Source organism: Ictalurus punctatus, chromosome 14, assembly GCF_001660625.3.
Source record: "Ictalurus punctatus breed USDA103 chromosome 14, Coco_2.0, whole genome shotgun sequence".
Lineage (NCBI taxonomy): Eukaryota > Metazoa > Chordata > Actinopteri > Siluriformes > Ictaluridae > Ictalurus > Ictalurus punctatus.
In genome coordinates this window covers 7,825,867-7,840,008 of record NC_030429.2, presented here as the reverse complement: position 1 = coordinate 7,840,008, position 14,142 = coordinate 7,825,867, and the positions used below count along the sequence as shown (strand labels likewise).

Sequence of the window (14,142 nt, the reverse complement as noted above, 5' to 3'; positions counted from 1 at the left end):
TGAACTACAGTAATCTGACACGGTTGGAGGTCTGATTTGAACAGGGGTGGAAAAAGTACAGAGAAGCTGTCAAAATCTTCCTCCATTAAATGTATGGAGGCAAAAATCTACTTTAGAGAAGGAAAAAAAAGTATCTATGTTTAAAAATGCTAAAGTATTTAAGAGTAAAAATGGGAAAATTTTGACTGAACTCACCACAAGTTCCTCATGCCTGATCCTGAAAATATTCTGCTAACTCAGTCAGTCTATACAGGATGCAACCAGAGTTTTTTTGTGCTTTCTTTTCATAGTAAACTATTGAATTGGCGAAATTGCAATTGCATGAGATTGTTTTGCACGGTCTTGTGCAGTGATGTTTGTTGGTAAATGATACCTTTTAGCTGTACTCATGTTTGACGCACATGAATCGAAGAGGGCTTTGACTGACTGCGTGTTGTGATGATGTCAAATGTTACATCTTGGCCCAAATCTGTGATAATTTTGCAAGCTTCTCTGAAAATGGCAGAGTTTGCTTGATATTGCATTTCTTTTGCATACGATTGCATATGCATTGTGAAATACTGGAGGGACTGCTCAGTCAAACCTAGTTTTTGGCTCACTAGTTTGCTAATCTTTTCTGAATGAATGCTAAGGCACATTACCAAAGAAAACAAAATAAAAGCAAAGTAATCTAATAAACTAATTTACAAAACTTAACTAGCTACCTAACCTATGTAAAAAGCTTTTTGTTTTCTTTTGTTTATATATAATAAAACTTAACTTGTTATTTTACCAAACATACATTTAACTTGTCATATTTCTTTAGATTTAATGGTGAACTTTAAAGGCTGGACATTCATTTTATTTTGCAGGCAAATGAGACATCTTATTCTGTAGTAGCCACAAACTCTTATGTCCCAGAATCCACTGCTGCTGAACAACATTGCAGAAATGCAGTCACCTGACTCATTCACCCTCTCTGCATTGCCAGACTTCTGATTGCATTCACTTGTCACAAATCACACACACTCCATAAATAACTCCATAAAATGGATAGTGTTTGGGATTGTTTCCTGATTATTTAATTAAACATCAACCTGCACCTACATCTGTAATTGCAGCTTACCTGAAAAGCACATGTATTTTTCATACCAAGAATGTATGTAAACAGATTAGAAAGGATGGAAACACACTGCACTGTGAATTTGCAGTCTGTGTTCAACAGGGGTGACAGTTACTGGTAGCAGTTGCCCAATTTCAGTAGTCCACAGGCAACGTGACATCTGTGTGTGTCTGATCCAGCTAATCAAGCTCTCTAGCAGCATTTGAATATTAGAGTCAGGTGTGTTGGATTTGCATTGTAAATCAATTTTGCACAAATATGATTCATGCTTTGATGCTCAGGTTGTCTGTTTATTAGAGAAAAAAGCAAAATGAACGAATATCCAGTGTCCTTATGACCTAGCCACACAGAAACATGAAACGTTTTTAGTTCAGTTCATTAGAAAGTGATAAAAACAACTCAGTTGGTTATCTGACCTATTATCAAGTGATCTAAGCTCTGCATAGTGCAAGTATATTTTACATTGAGCAGGTATACATGCACCAGGGTTGCCAGGGTCATTATTTACACCAAATCAACAGCCACTAAGATTTTATTTTAAATCAAATAATCAGCCTTTAAATCAAATAATCAGTCTTTTTTCCCCAACCAATGAATTAACAAAATATAATTTATATTTTCACTGTTCTGTTATACATCACCAACATTTTCAGGCCAGTTTCAGTTGTTGTTGTTGTTGTTGTTTAGATTTAGTTGGGCTGGATATTTTGCTGAGACATGGCAACCCTTTCTTTCATGAGCATAAGGTGCCCCCTTGTTATCAGCCCCTCACAGAATGAGACAGGACTGATGCTAATCAGCCAAGAAAGCATGTCAAGAAAAAAAACAACAGAGCTAATGTCAATGTCTTAGCCAAACATAAACCTGACTGTGCTGTCTTTGTAACTTCAGGAGGACTTAACAATCATTATCATTCTTGGCAGTATAAAAATAGCGTGTGTCAAAGACAGTGAGAAGAGATTGCATTTGCTGCCGTTTTTAAGCGGCTCAGTTCATGTGTTGCTGTGACATCTGATATATGGTGTGTAGGAGAGTATGGCCTTGCTTCTGTGCTGTGGCTCTTAAACTGATTACCAGAGCAATGGAGAGCTGATTTGCAGATTCCATCAAGTGCTGAATGCTGATGCAAAGTTTACATATACATATACATATACATATACATATACATATATTATGCATAACACTTGAAGGTAAAATGAAACACTGGCAAAACTATCATTCTTAAATGTTAATGCTAAGAGCTAATGACTAAAATGCTATTCAATCTCGAACTAAAGTGTAGTTTGGTACATGGATTTTTATGTCGAACCATTATAGAATAAAAACTGTATTTTTGGGGGAAGGTACTTTATTTTAAAACAGAACCCAAGTAAGACAAGATGATAATACTTGAAAGCTAAATATGCTCTTTTTCAGAGTTTCTAAGAATGAATAGTTTTCCAAGCTTCTTTCTGATTCCAGTGTACCAAAGTACATTTTATGCCTTTAGAATGTCATGGTGCATTCAGAATTATAATTGGTAGAAATCAGGCAACCTTTAATTGTGCCAATTCTGAATAAACACCTTTTGTGAAATGTAGCTCTTTAGCACCCTGAAGAAAACAAAGACAAATGCAAATGATCTATAATATGACAAAGGTTTCATGGAAATTCAAAACAAGCATGAAAGCTGCCAGGTATTCTTACAAATTGTGTTCACAATTATCAGCGATGTGTATTATGTTCTTTTTTTGTATCCAGACAGCATTCATTAATTCATCTTTAGTAATTACTTCATCCTGATCAGAATTGGTCGGAGCCTATTCCAGGAATCTAGGCACAATGTGGGAATACACTCTGGATGGGAGACCAGTCTATCTAAGGGTACCATCAGGATTGAATCGGGGACCCTGGACATACCTTGCCATGTCTGAACTATCCCACTTTCCCAGTTTTTTTTTTCTTTCTCATTTGTCATTTTCTCATTTAATCTCATTTTGTGGCCTCAGCACATCAAAGGACATCAATATGTCCATCTGATCAGATGTTTCGTCCTGGCTGGCTGCAAGTTTTATCTGTTCCACATTCCCTGTGAACACTTCTCCTTCCCAAATGTGACTTTTATTAATTTGCAGATCCACTCTGTGCTCGCCCAGCACAGAGACTCTGCGAGCCCCAGGGACACAAATGCGGAACTGAACCCAACACAGTGGCTCAAGCAGGCCTGAGCATGGTTCAAAAAGCATGCAGCCCTTCCTCCAGGCCATGTAGGTGTATGGGAATGGGGGACATGAGCTCTCTGAGCTGTTCTTAAGGATGAAATCACACAGCAGGTTAAATTCCTGGTTGGATGTAGTCTTTCCATAAAGACTCAATTTGTAAACTCCCGGCTTCGGCAGGGCCACACTGAGCGTGACCTTACTGCCATTGTAGGTGAAGAAGACATGCTGAGAAAGGGGGTGTCCAGACTGTTCTTTGCTATGTTTTAAAATGGCTTGAAGGTCCAGATCACGCTGGTTCTGGAAGGTGATGTTGCACTTTCCTTGCTGTGTGCTCACTATTGCCGCTGTGTGGCTGAACTTTGTTAGACCAGCGTCGTCAGTCCGGATTCCAGGCCCGCAAAAGTAACTGAGATCTGGAGGCAAAAGCTGATTCAAGTTGATTGGGTTGGCAGTGCAGTGAAGAAGAAAGTTTCCCACGTTCTGGAAGCTGTTCCTATCACTCTCATAGTCACTGACAAATACAGACAGTCTGTAATAACCAATGTATGGACAAAGAATGCTACAGGTAAGTCTGTCCGCTTCAATTTGGGTGGCCAGACATCTCATAGCCAGAGTGTCATCCAAATCCTTATGGCTTATTTCACACAGCATCATGAGTGGCCTGCTAGTGTGCAGCACAAGTTCAGATGACCCTGATTTGATTAAAATGGCCTCACTACCATATATGCAGGGTTTCAATCCCAGATCTTCAGCATTTTGTGTCATTCCCCAGTACAAGTAAGGGTTCTCAGGGAGATTCTGTGATGTCTTAGGCTCATAGCACTCCAGTTGAAATGAACACACCCAGCTGTACTTTCCAGAAGTATGTCCGGGTCGTGCAAACAGCATGATGTCGAATGTTCCTGAAGCTGGAGGCATCAGCTGGAGCTTCATGCTGTTCTGTGTGACAGTGAGTAGACCCATAGAGGTGCTCAGCTCCTTCTGTTCACCGCTGTGTTGCTGGGAAATCTCATATGTGAAGTCCACAGGCTGAGAGAATCTCATTGAGATGGAAGCTTCACCATCCTCTGAACACAAATATAGGATAATAATTATAATACAGTGTAATATTTTTTCCTTCCTTTCCTATTGAGAATGGGTCTAGTGTTGTTGAGTCTACTCATTCAGTTATATCCATAATATATTCAGTATTGTTAATTGTACCAGTGGTATATTTACCTTCTCTATGAACATGAATACCATATATAATTAATGTTCTATTTCCACAGCCTTTTATCACAAGGTCACTATCAGAGACCACTAATCACTACTAAGGCACTTTTTAATCCCATTAGGAACCCATCAATGTTTCTGTAATGGTTAATAATGATGTTTTCGGTTAAAAGATGACCTGTTATTGATTGTAAACATACACATTTAATGGATATCTATTGGCTTCAAAGTTATCTATGAGTCTGGTGATGTCTGATGGTCAACTCATGACAATGAGCTGTGGTTTCATAGTTATTTAAATCACAGTGCTGTTAAATTCTCAGTTCTGATTAGTCAGAAGGTGTTGATTTAACTGTAATAACAGCTCAGGCAGTATTTGAGGTTGCAAGACAACATCACAGGTTGATATTAATGCACTCTGTCATATGTTGTCATTTCTATAATAACAGAAACACTGAGACTTAAATGGTGGATGCTTGACATAAATGGATTACAAATGTGTAATTGTTGATATGGGCAATCTTTTTTTCTGTAGCGAGACCTTTATTTAGCATCTTTGGAAGGAGTCTCCAGAGTTAATGCTTTGTAACAGTCAAAAGTAAAGCTCTAATTTAAGATTGTCCACTAATGGAAAGTCTTCAGGAAGAAACACTTTCCACTACAAAGCTGTGATTCTTGTCTTATTTACTGTACTTCAATAGAGAGGAAAAAAGAGCTTCTGATGAAGGAATGGCATTAGAGCTGCTATAATGTAAATTGTTGTTGACATTTCACAACATTAAGTGCAACTACTGTATAAACAAATAAAAAGGCATATAAAAACTGTTAGCATTGGCAATTTGCTGTGGTATAAACAGAACACTTCAAAATGTGGGAAATAATCAACTTCAGAGTGGGAATAGTAACTCTGTTTCATAACAAGCTGCATCATACCATCCTGTAAAAGCACACCCTGTCATGTTTTATCATATACTTTAGATTACAGATCTAATGGCATTTAATAATATTTGCACCTTAAATTGTCTGAAGAAGGAAACAATAAGGAAACAATTAAATACTGAAATATAACAGTCGTCAGTTATCTAGAAGTGGTAAATATTCATTCCTATTATATTAATAAAACAATAAATATAACTTACATCTGTAATCAATTTAATTTACTGTTTGAAACTGTTAAACTCATTATATTATATAAACTCAAAAATTATATCAGGTCATGTTTTTTTTCTCCTTCCCAACAGGATTGTCAATCAATTTCCAAAGTATAAAATACCAAACCATCAGGGAACCATAGATTTATTTATTTATTTATTTTTAAAAAGAAAAAGAAAAATGTTATGGACTGAGGATCATTTTCTGATTTGCATAGAATTTTTTTTTTTTTTTAAATATAGTGCAAGATAAAACTCAGTAGTAGAGACACATTTAAATCTGTGCAAGAGTCAGAGGATAGACCAGGGACCAACCTGTAATGAGTAAGAATTGTTTGGGGTGGATTAGTGTTAACCCAAGCTTGTAAAACTCAGAGGTTTTCAGCACATTCTTCTCAAACTCCTCTAGCTTAATCGGGTTGTCCAGCAGCTGCCACTCCTCTTCATCAGGCCAGTGTGAATTGATGAAGTCCTCTGGATCAGTCAAGAAGTAGAAGTCATTGTATCTAGCAGAGGGAGAGAAGAATCACTAAGTGTCTGTGTTTTTGGTGTTGACTGATTATTTATATATATATATATATATATATATATATATATATATATATATATATATATATATATATATATATATATATATATATATATATATATATATATATATATATATATATATATATATATATATATATATATATATTGGGGGGGCGGGGGGGGGGGGTGTCATTTAGTTTTGGAGGAAAACGAATGGTTAAACAAATAGCTAACTAAAAGCATGTCCTCGGTTTGTCAGATACAAGACTGGTAAAATTCTACACTGAAATAATGTACTGTTGTAAGATTTAACTTTAATTTAAGACCTAAATTTTAAGTCAAGACAAAGAGGAAAATCATACTGCAGTGCTGGATTTTTGAAACTAACACCCATAATCGTGCCACACGTCAGGGCATGTCTGTTCGTTTCGGACTATGAAAATAGAACCTAAGCAACATCCAGGGAAAGGAAATAGCTTACCCCAAACGATATTAGCAATACTTGAGTATTAAATAACTAACAAATCTGTGATACAGCATGACCTTACTGGTTATACTCTACATGGCCAAAAGTACACTATGACCAAAATTATGTGGATTCATGACCATCACTTTAATATAAGGTTTTTCCCCAAACTGTTACCACAAAGTTGGAAGCACACAATTATAGAGAATGTCTTTGTATTCTGTAGCAATGCAATTTCCCTTCACTGGAAGTAAAAGGCTCAACCTGTTCCAGCGTGACAATGTCCCTGCGCAAAAGTGAGGTGCCCGAAACTTAGTGTGCCAAGATTGATGTGGAAGAACTCAAGTGTCCTGCACAGAGTTTTGACCTCAATGAACTGGAATGAGGATTGTGCTCCAGGCTTCCTCACCCAACATCAGTACCTGACTTCATTAATGCTCTTGTGGCTGAATGGACAAATCCCAACAGCCATGCTTCTAATCTAGTGGTAAGCCTTCTCAGAAGAGTGAAGGTTATTAAAACAGCAAAGAGGGGAATAAATCTGGAATGGGGAGTTCAACAAGCACATATGAGTGTTATGGTCAAATGTCTACAAACCTTTGGCCATATATTGTATTTAGACATCTGACAATCACACCCATATGTAGGCTTTCTCCAAACTGTCTCCACAAAGGTGCAAGCACACAGTTGTCTTAGATTAACTTTGTACGCTGTAGCATTAAGTTTCCCCTTCACTGAAACTAATTAGAGCTAGAATGTCGACTGCGTATTAGACGTTCTCGCTTGAAGCCAGTGCCCGACTCTTCTGGCTGAATAAGCTCAATTCCCCACATCCATATTCCAAAATTTAGTAGAAAGCCTTCCCAAAAGAGTGGAGGGGGCAACACTATATTAATGGCAATGGTTTCAGTATTGGATATTCAACAATCAGATATGGCCAGATGTTCACATACTTTTGGCCTTGTAGTGTATATACTGACATGATATAACTGTACATGATTGTGTATTTGGTACCTCTTTATAAAGGCTTTCTTGTCCATATCCACTTTCCCAGCTCCCCAGCAGGCATCCAGCAGATACCAATGATCCTCCAAAAGCACTGCATTCCACATATGATTTGCCTTGGTGTTCTGGTAGCTCTGACCCAATTTGTATCCAATACCTTTTCCATGGCCACCCACCTCCCTGCACTCAATGCCAACCTCTCTGCAGAAAGAGCAGAGTTACTGCTATTTAGAATATAGGTTTATTATTAAATGTAGCATGTTTATTAGTGGCAGCATTGAACACTTAAAATGAACTTATTTAACATTTTGCTAAACATTAATAATCATTTTTATGCTAAAAATACTATTAAAATGCTCTCCAGAAATATACTTTGTAAATATATATTCAAAAATCATCGAATTCAGTGATATTTCAAATAAATGAAAACAAATTGTCACTCTTGAATGACCAATTTTTTTTTTATCATTTGTTCAGTCCCTCAGTTGTCCATTGGACTCAAATAAACACTGTGGGTGTTAATTCAACATTAGGGATTTTACTGTGTACCATGACAGATGCTGGCTTTTGGACCTGATACTAATAACAGCTTGGACGGTCCTTTTCCTCTTTGGCCTGCAGAATATGATGGCTTTTTTGTCCAAAAACAATTTGAAATGTTGACTCGTCTGACCACAAATCATGGTTCCACTGTGCTACTGTCCATCTCAGATGAGACCGAGTCCAGAGAAGTCAACGGCGCTTCTGGACAGTGTTGATGTATGGCTTCTGCTTTGTATAGTAAAGCCTTAACTTGCATCTCTGGATGCAGCGGCGAATGGTGTTGACTGACAATGGTTTACCAAAGTATTCCCGAGCCCATGTCAGGATTTCCATTACAGACACATGGCGATTTTAAAACAGTGATGTCTGAGGGATCGGAGATCACGTGCATTCAGAAGTGGTTTTCAGCCTTGTCTTTTACACACCGAGATTTAACTGGATTCCTTGAATCTTTTAATTATATTGTGCATTGTAGAAGGTGAAATGCCCAAAATCTTACCGATTTGTCTTTGGAGAATGTTATTCTCAACGTGTTGGATTATTCACTAATGCATCTGTTGGCAGATTGACGATCCTCGACCCATCCTTGCTGATGAAGGACTAGGCCTTTTTTGGAGGCTCCTTATATACTGCGATTAGACGATTGCCTCACCTGTTTCGCATCACCTTCTTATTTCAACTTGTCACATGACTATTAGCCCTAAATTGCCCCTGTCCCAACTTTTTTTTGGAATGTGTTGCACGTATCAGTTTCAAAAATAAATGTTTATCTTCAAAAAACTATGCAGTTGATTTGGTAAAACATCAAATACCATGTATTTATTTGTTTTTTGTTTAAATACAAGTCAAAGAACATTTACAAATCACTCTTCTTTGTTTTTATTAGCATTTTCCATGCTGTCCCAACTTTTTCAAAATTCGGGTTGTAATATTAAGTAGAAATATTATCTATCACATTTCCTCCATCACTTATTTGCTTGGCAAACATACTATAAGTTGGCTGTTTCTGCAATTATTGCCTCAGATGTAGATAGTAGGCATGGTCATGCTGCATTGTTAATCAGTGTTCAAAATTATTAATATATTAACCAAAAATGTAATCAAAGGTCAAATTAATATGTGATGCTCTTACTTGCACAGTTGTAAGCAGAGGCTGGAGTATCCACAGCAAACTCCTCGTCCTGTTTCAATAACCCGTTCAGGAGAACATACTTTCTCAGTCAGACCCAGGTACCCATCCAAATCATACTCTATACAGAACAACAATAGAAGTTATCAAGTTATCAATAGAAGCATATTTTTTAAGGTTCTGTCTATCAAAGACTTTTTTGGTAACTGGGTACAGATTAACCAGTGCATACAATGGTGCTTGAAAGTTTGTGAATCCTTTAGAATTTTCTATTTATTTGCATAAATATCACCTTAAACATCAGATTTTCAGTTAATGTTCAGATATGTAATATTGGATCATTTTCCTCAATAAATAAATGAAAATATTTTTGTCTCATTTGTTTAATTCGCTTTTTTTTTTTTCTTTTTTTTTCTGTCTACTTTAAAAAAAAAGTTTGGGATTTGGCCATCATAACAGTAAAATTACACACCGCACATCTGCATTGGATTATATGTTTTAAGAAACACATTAGTGATACATATATAACAGAAGAATAAATCACATTTATGTGGTTATCATAACTGACTCCAAAGATACACACATACACACTCCAAAGATACACACGTACACACTCCAAAGATACACACATACACAAACACACACTCTCTCTCTCTCTAGCCACGTTTTAAAAATAAGCTGTAAACTGATACAAATGATTTTCAAACCAAAGAGCAAACATATCCATCATGTCTCACAGTCCAGAACTGCAAATGCAAACACTGTCAAGTTCTACAAGTAGTGGAACTGGGCAGGTAAACAGCATAATTCCTTTAATAATGTTTATGGCACAATCAGATAATCCCCATTTATTAGTCTATTTAATATATTGCTTAACTCTCTTATATCGCAGTGCTGTTGATTTATCGATTCTGATTGGTCAGAATGTGACTGTGATTGTACTCATTGTATTGTTTTAGTTTATATAGTAACAATTTTCACACGGACTTGTGAAATGTATGGTGGACATTCCATATGGATGGATTTAAAAAATAACATTTGACGCAGTGAAGTTTTCTTTGAGTAGATAATTATTTATCATTTTTGGAAGGGTTTCAGTACTTCATCGCTGTCAGAAAATTCATAGAGATATTGTTTATGTTGCAGGAGTGAATGCGAAAAAGACTAACCAATGTTATGACAGAGCCAGATCCAGATTGCACGGAGCCTTTCTAAATCAGTACATGTTCCCTTGGTGATGGTTCTTGCAATAGTCGGTACTGAGAAGATCTTCTTACTCTTTAGCTGCACAACATATGTGATCACATGATTAAAAGCACAGCACCTTTGATTACTTTGCAAGCACACAAACATATCAAATACTTGACACCTTGAATAGCTTCATATCAGATGGCACATATTTCTCACCTCTTGGCCAGCACTGAAAGTGTGTGTGTCCACTCTGTAGAAATCCTTCGTGCCAGAGATCAGCTCCTTCTGCAATTTCCTTCTGGACCCATGCTGGTTCAAGATAATCTGATCATTCCTCCTGTCATGTTGAGTAGCACTATTCTGCACCTTCTCTCTTGTCTGATCTTCCTCTTTCACCAGAGTCTTCTTCACAGCTCTGAAAGTGATAGCTTTACTGATGTCTGAAAGCTGCCTCTTGGCAAGGGGTCTCTGATTGGCCTTATCCTCCATAGCAGCCCACTTTTCAAACACAGAACTCTTAGTGGAAATGTTAGGCTTTCTTGTCGCCTGGTCTGTCTGGTTCTTATTGTTTGAGTTTTTAGGAGAGACTGGTGAATTACATGGATCTCCTTGGGGGTCTTTTGTGTCATCATCTTTACCTTGACTCTTGAAACTCCTCTCACTTCTGTGGTCATGTGTACACTCTTGTTCTTGGATCTGAGTCACCATACTGGTGGGAATCCATGGCTCCTCTGCTATCCCTGCATTATTGATGTTGTTGTTGTCCTCATTTTTACAGCACATTTGATTGGCATTACAGGGGGGATGACAGAGCTCTTGTAGAATATGTGAAATGTTTTGGTCAGCAGCCATCATTGACATTTATATTTGTGAAAACTGTAGGGAGAATCAAAACATTATCTGAGAAATTATGTGCAGTATTTCTCTGTAATGTTACAAGTGTAAAGTGTGATTTTTTAATATATATTTTCTCCCCATTTTATTCCCAGTATGGTAACCTGTCAATTCCCACCAACTAGCCAGCTTTTCCCAATCATATATGACTAGAGCTACCAACCAGGGAAGGTGAAGGCTAACCCATCCATTTCTAAGTACTTCACACACTCTGAGCAAAGTGCTATCAACCATTTCCCACATGCATGAACTCACAGACATTCAAGATTGGCTAGTGTTATTTTGATTGACATTGGAGAAGGGGAGAATGACACCCCTCCCACAGCTAGTTTCGCTCCCTTGACTCCCAGCCATGGTTGGTTGTTGCATCATCGGGATTTGAACTCACAATCTCCAGGCTTCAGAAAGTTTGGGAAAGGCTTAGCATCCTTTGCTCCAGATGTGTCAGTCAAAAAAAATTCCCAGTAGGGTCTTTGTTCAGGACACTTTGAAAGAGTGTAGCATGAACTCTTAACATTCTTATAAAACTGAATTTTTGTAAGTTTTGCTTAGCCGTAACTGACTGACGTGAAAAAAGAAAACACATTCTTATGTCTAGCCTACATTCCTGGGAGAAGAGTTTTTTTTTTTTTTTTTTTTTTTTTTTATGCTGCGTGTAGAGGTTGATTCAGATGGAGTGTCTGTCAAGATTCTCTAGTGTTAACTCTGCTGCTTTCCATTTTTCCAAAGCTTTGTGATGTCCAAATGAATTAAAACTGAATTAAATGTTAATGGCCATGTGATTTAGTTTCCTTACTGTTGATTATCAATAACCCAAGCCAAGCCTAATCTATAATTTATGTTCCTCGTCATGGTTACATTCCAGTTTTTCTTATATAGGATGAAGTGCATTGATTTATACATGTCATTCTATTTTTTTTAACTGGATTTACATTACTGGTGTTTTAAGAAATGAATGCATGCCTGCCGGCCAATTGTAATCGAGTATTTCACATGGCCAGGTATCAGCTTAATTAACCCATTACCTTTAGAATCTTAAAGCTCTACAGCATTCATACAAAATCATACAGAAAATAATTTTTCAGATGTGTCATGCAATTTCTGGCTGTGCTTCATTGTAGAAGTCTGAAAAAAGAGTACATATGCAGCATTGATCCAACATTTTTGCCAAGTACAATCTTATTACTTTCTCAGCACTGGGCCATTATGGATTTACACATGAGAACGTGGGTAATTCTGATTCAATCAGTGCTAAATAAGGCACTTACCAGGAGCCAGATGCGTAAAGGTTCTAGGCCAAAAATGGATCAAAATAGCACATTGAATACATTTCTACATTTATTCCATCTATAAAACATTATTATTATTATTATTATTATTATTATTATTATTATTATTATTATTATTATTATTCAAGAAGCAGACATAGTTGTCTAGCATCCTTCAAAGCAAATTTGTACAGCTAATTTAATTCTTTGAATTACTTCATTTTTTTTTTTTTTTTTAAATCTCTGGAACACTCAAGGCTGACAAGATAAGGCACAAAAAAAGAACAGGCACATTTCTAGTTTTTCTCTCAGCATTAAACATGCAGCCAAAGAGCTAGAGTCAGAGGAGTGGAAATGCCTAACTCATTTTTGCCACCTGTATAAATCCATGTCTTGCTTTGCACAGGAAATTAAGCTCTTACCTCATGGGCCATCTTTTTCTTTGATGGTGTGCTTATTTGTCTGCTGTTCTTCTTTGTCATTAAGTTGATCATTTAGCTCCCACCTACTAGAGACTGCCTGTTATATATCCTCTATGCCCTGGCCTGGGGTGTGTAACTCTGGCAGATCCAGGGAATGACAGCCCTAAAAATACTACAAAGCATCAGATACTGGAACATGAGAGGAAAGTTACAGCACTGGGGGACACCAGGAGGCCATCAGAGAACTCCATGAACTGAACAGTGTGAATATAAATCTTTTTTGACACTCATGATGCACATTTCCTTCACTGTATTACAAGGAGTAGGTCCATGAAGGTGAAACACTGCTTCCAAAGTACTAACCCACACCTGGCATATGGTCATCATAAGGATGTCACATAATAACTTTCAAGGTTGCATTGAATTTCAAGGCTGGCATCATGCTTTTTTCTATTAGGCACCAAATTAGTTGGCCAGAAACTTGTCATAAACCTGCAACGAGTTTTGTTGTGACATACATTTTGGGACTCGAAAACAAAAACAGACTCAAGCACTTGACTTCCAACCATTCACAATGTTTTGCTAATTAGGATGACACACTGTGCTGTATACAAGGACTCGCAAAAAAGTAGAAAGCCACCACTATTGGGTCAGTAGAATGGTCAGTACTGGTTGTACGAGCCCCATCAAGCATGTCTACTAAGCAAGAAAACTGAGCAAGGCACCCACAACAATCTCTACAACATGACATTTTAGGACATCCCTGTTGAACAAGGCCACAAACCATTCCTCTCCCAAGCCAAAGACATGCATTGTAGGTTGGCTGGCATCTCTAAATTGTTTGTAGTGTGTGAATGGATGTGTGAGTGTGTGTGCAATTGTGCCCTGTGATGGGTTAGCACCCCATCCAGGATCCCCTGTGATAGGCTCCAGGCTCCCTGCAACACTGTGTAGGATATGTGGTATGGAAAATTAATAGATAGATAATCTTTGGTCTTTTTATATTACTGGTCTTTTTCCAAATTAA

General features: G+C 37.3%; 1 protein-coding gene across 1 annotated transcript; it reads right to left on the bottom strand.

Moving 5' to 3' along the window:
* Window positions 1-1,364: 1,364 nt before the first annotated feature.
* Window positions 1,365-13,252, bottom strand: LOC108274483 (kyphoscoliosis peptidase). The gene is made up of 7 exons (XM_017484677.2): window positions 13,116-13,252; window positions 10,748-11,407; window positions 10,510-10,624; window positions 9,344-9,461; window positions 7,678-7,869; window positions 5,982-6,172; window positions 1,365-4,370 (listed from the first exon to the last, which is right to left on the bottom strand). Exons 2-7 carry the CDS (start codon window positions 11,390-11,392, stop codon window positions 3,064-3,066), a joined length of 2,568 nt encoding a protein of 855 aa, XP_017340166.1. The 5' UTR covers window positions 11,393-11,407; window positions 13,116-13,252; the 3' UTR covers window positions 1,365-3,063.
* Window positions 13,253-14,142: the final 890 nt, after the last annotated feature.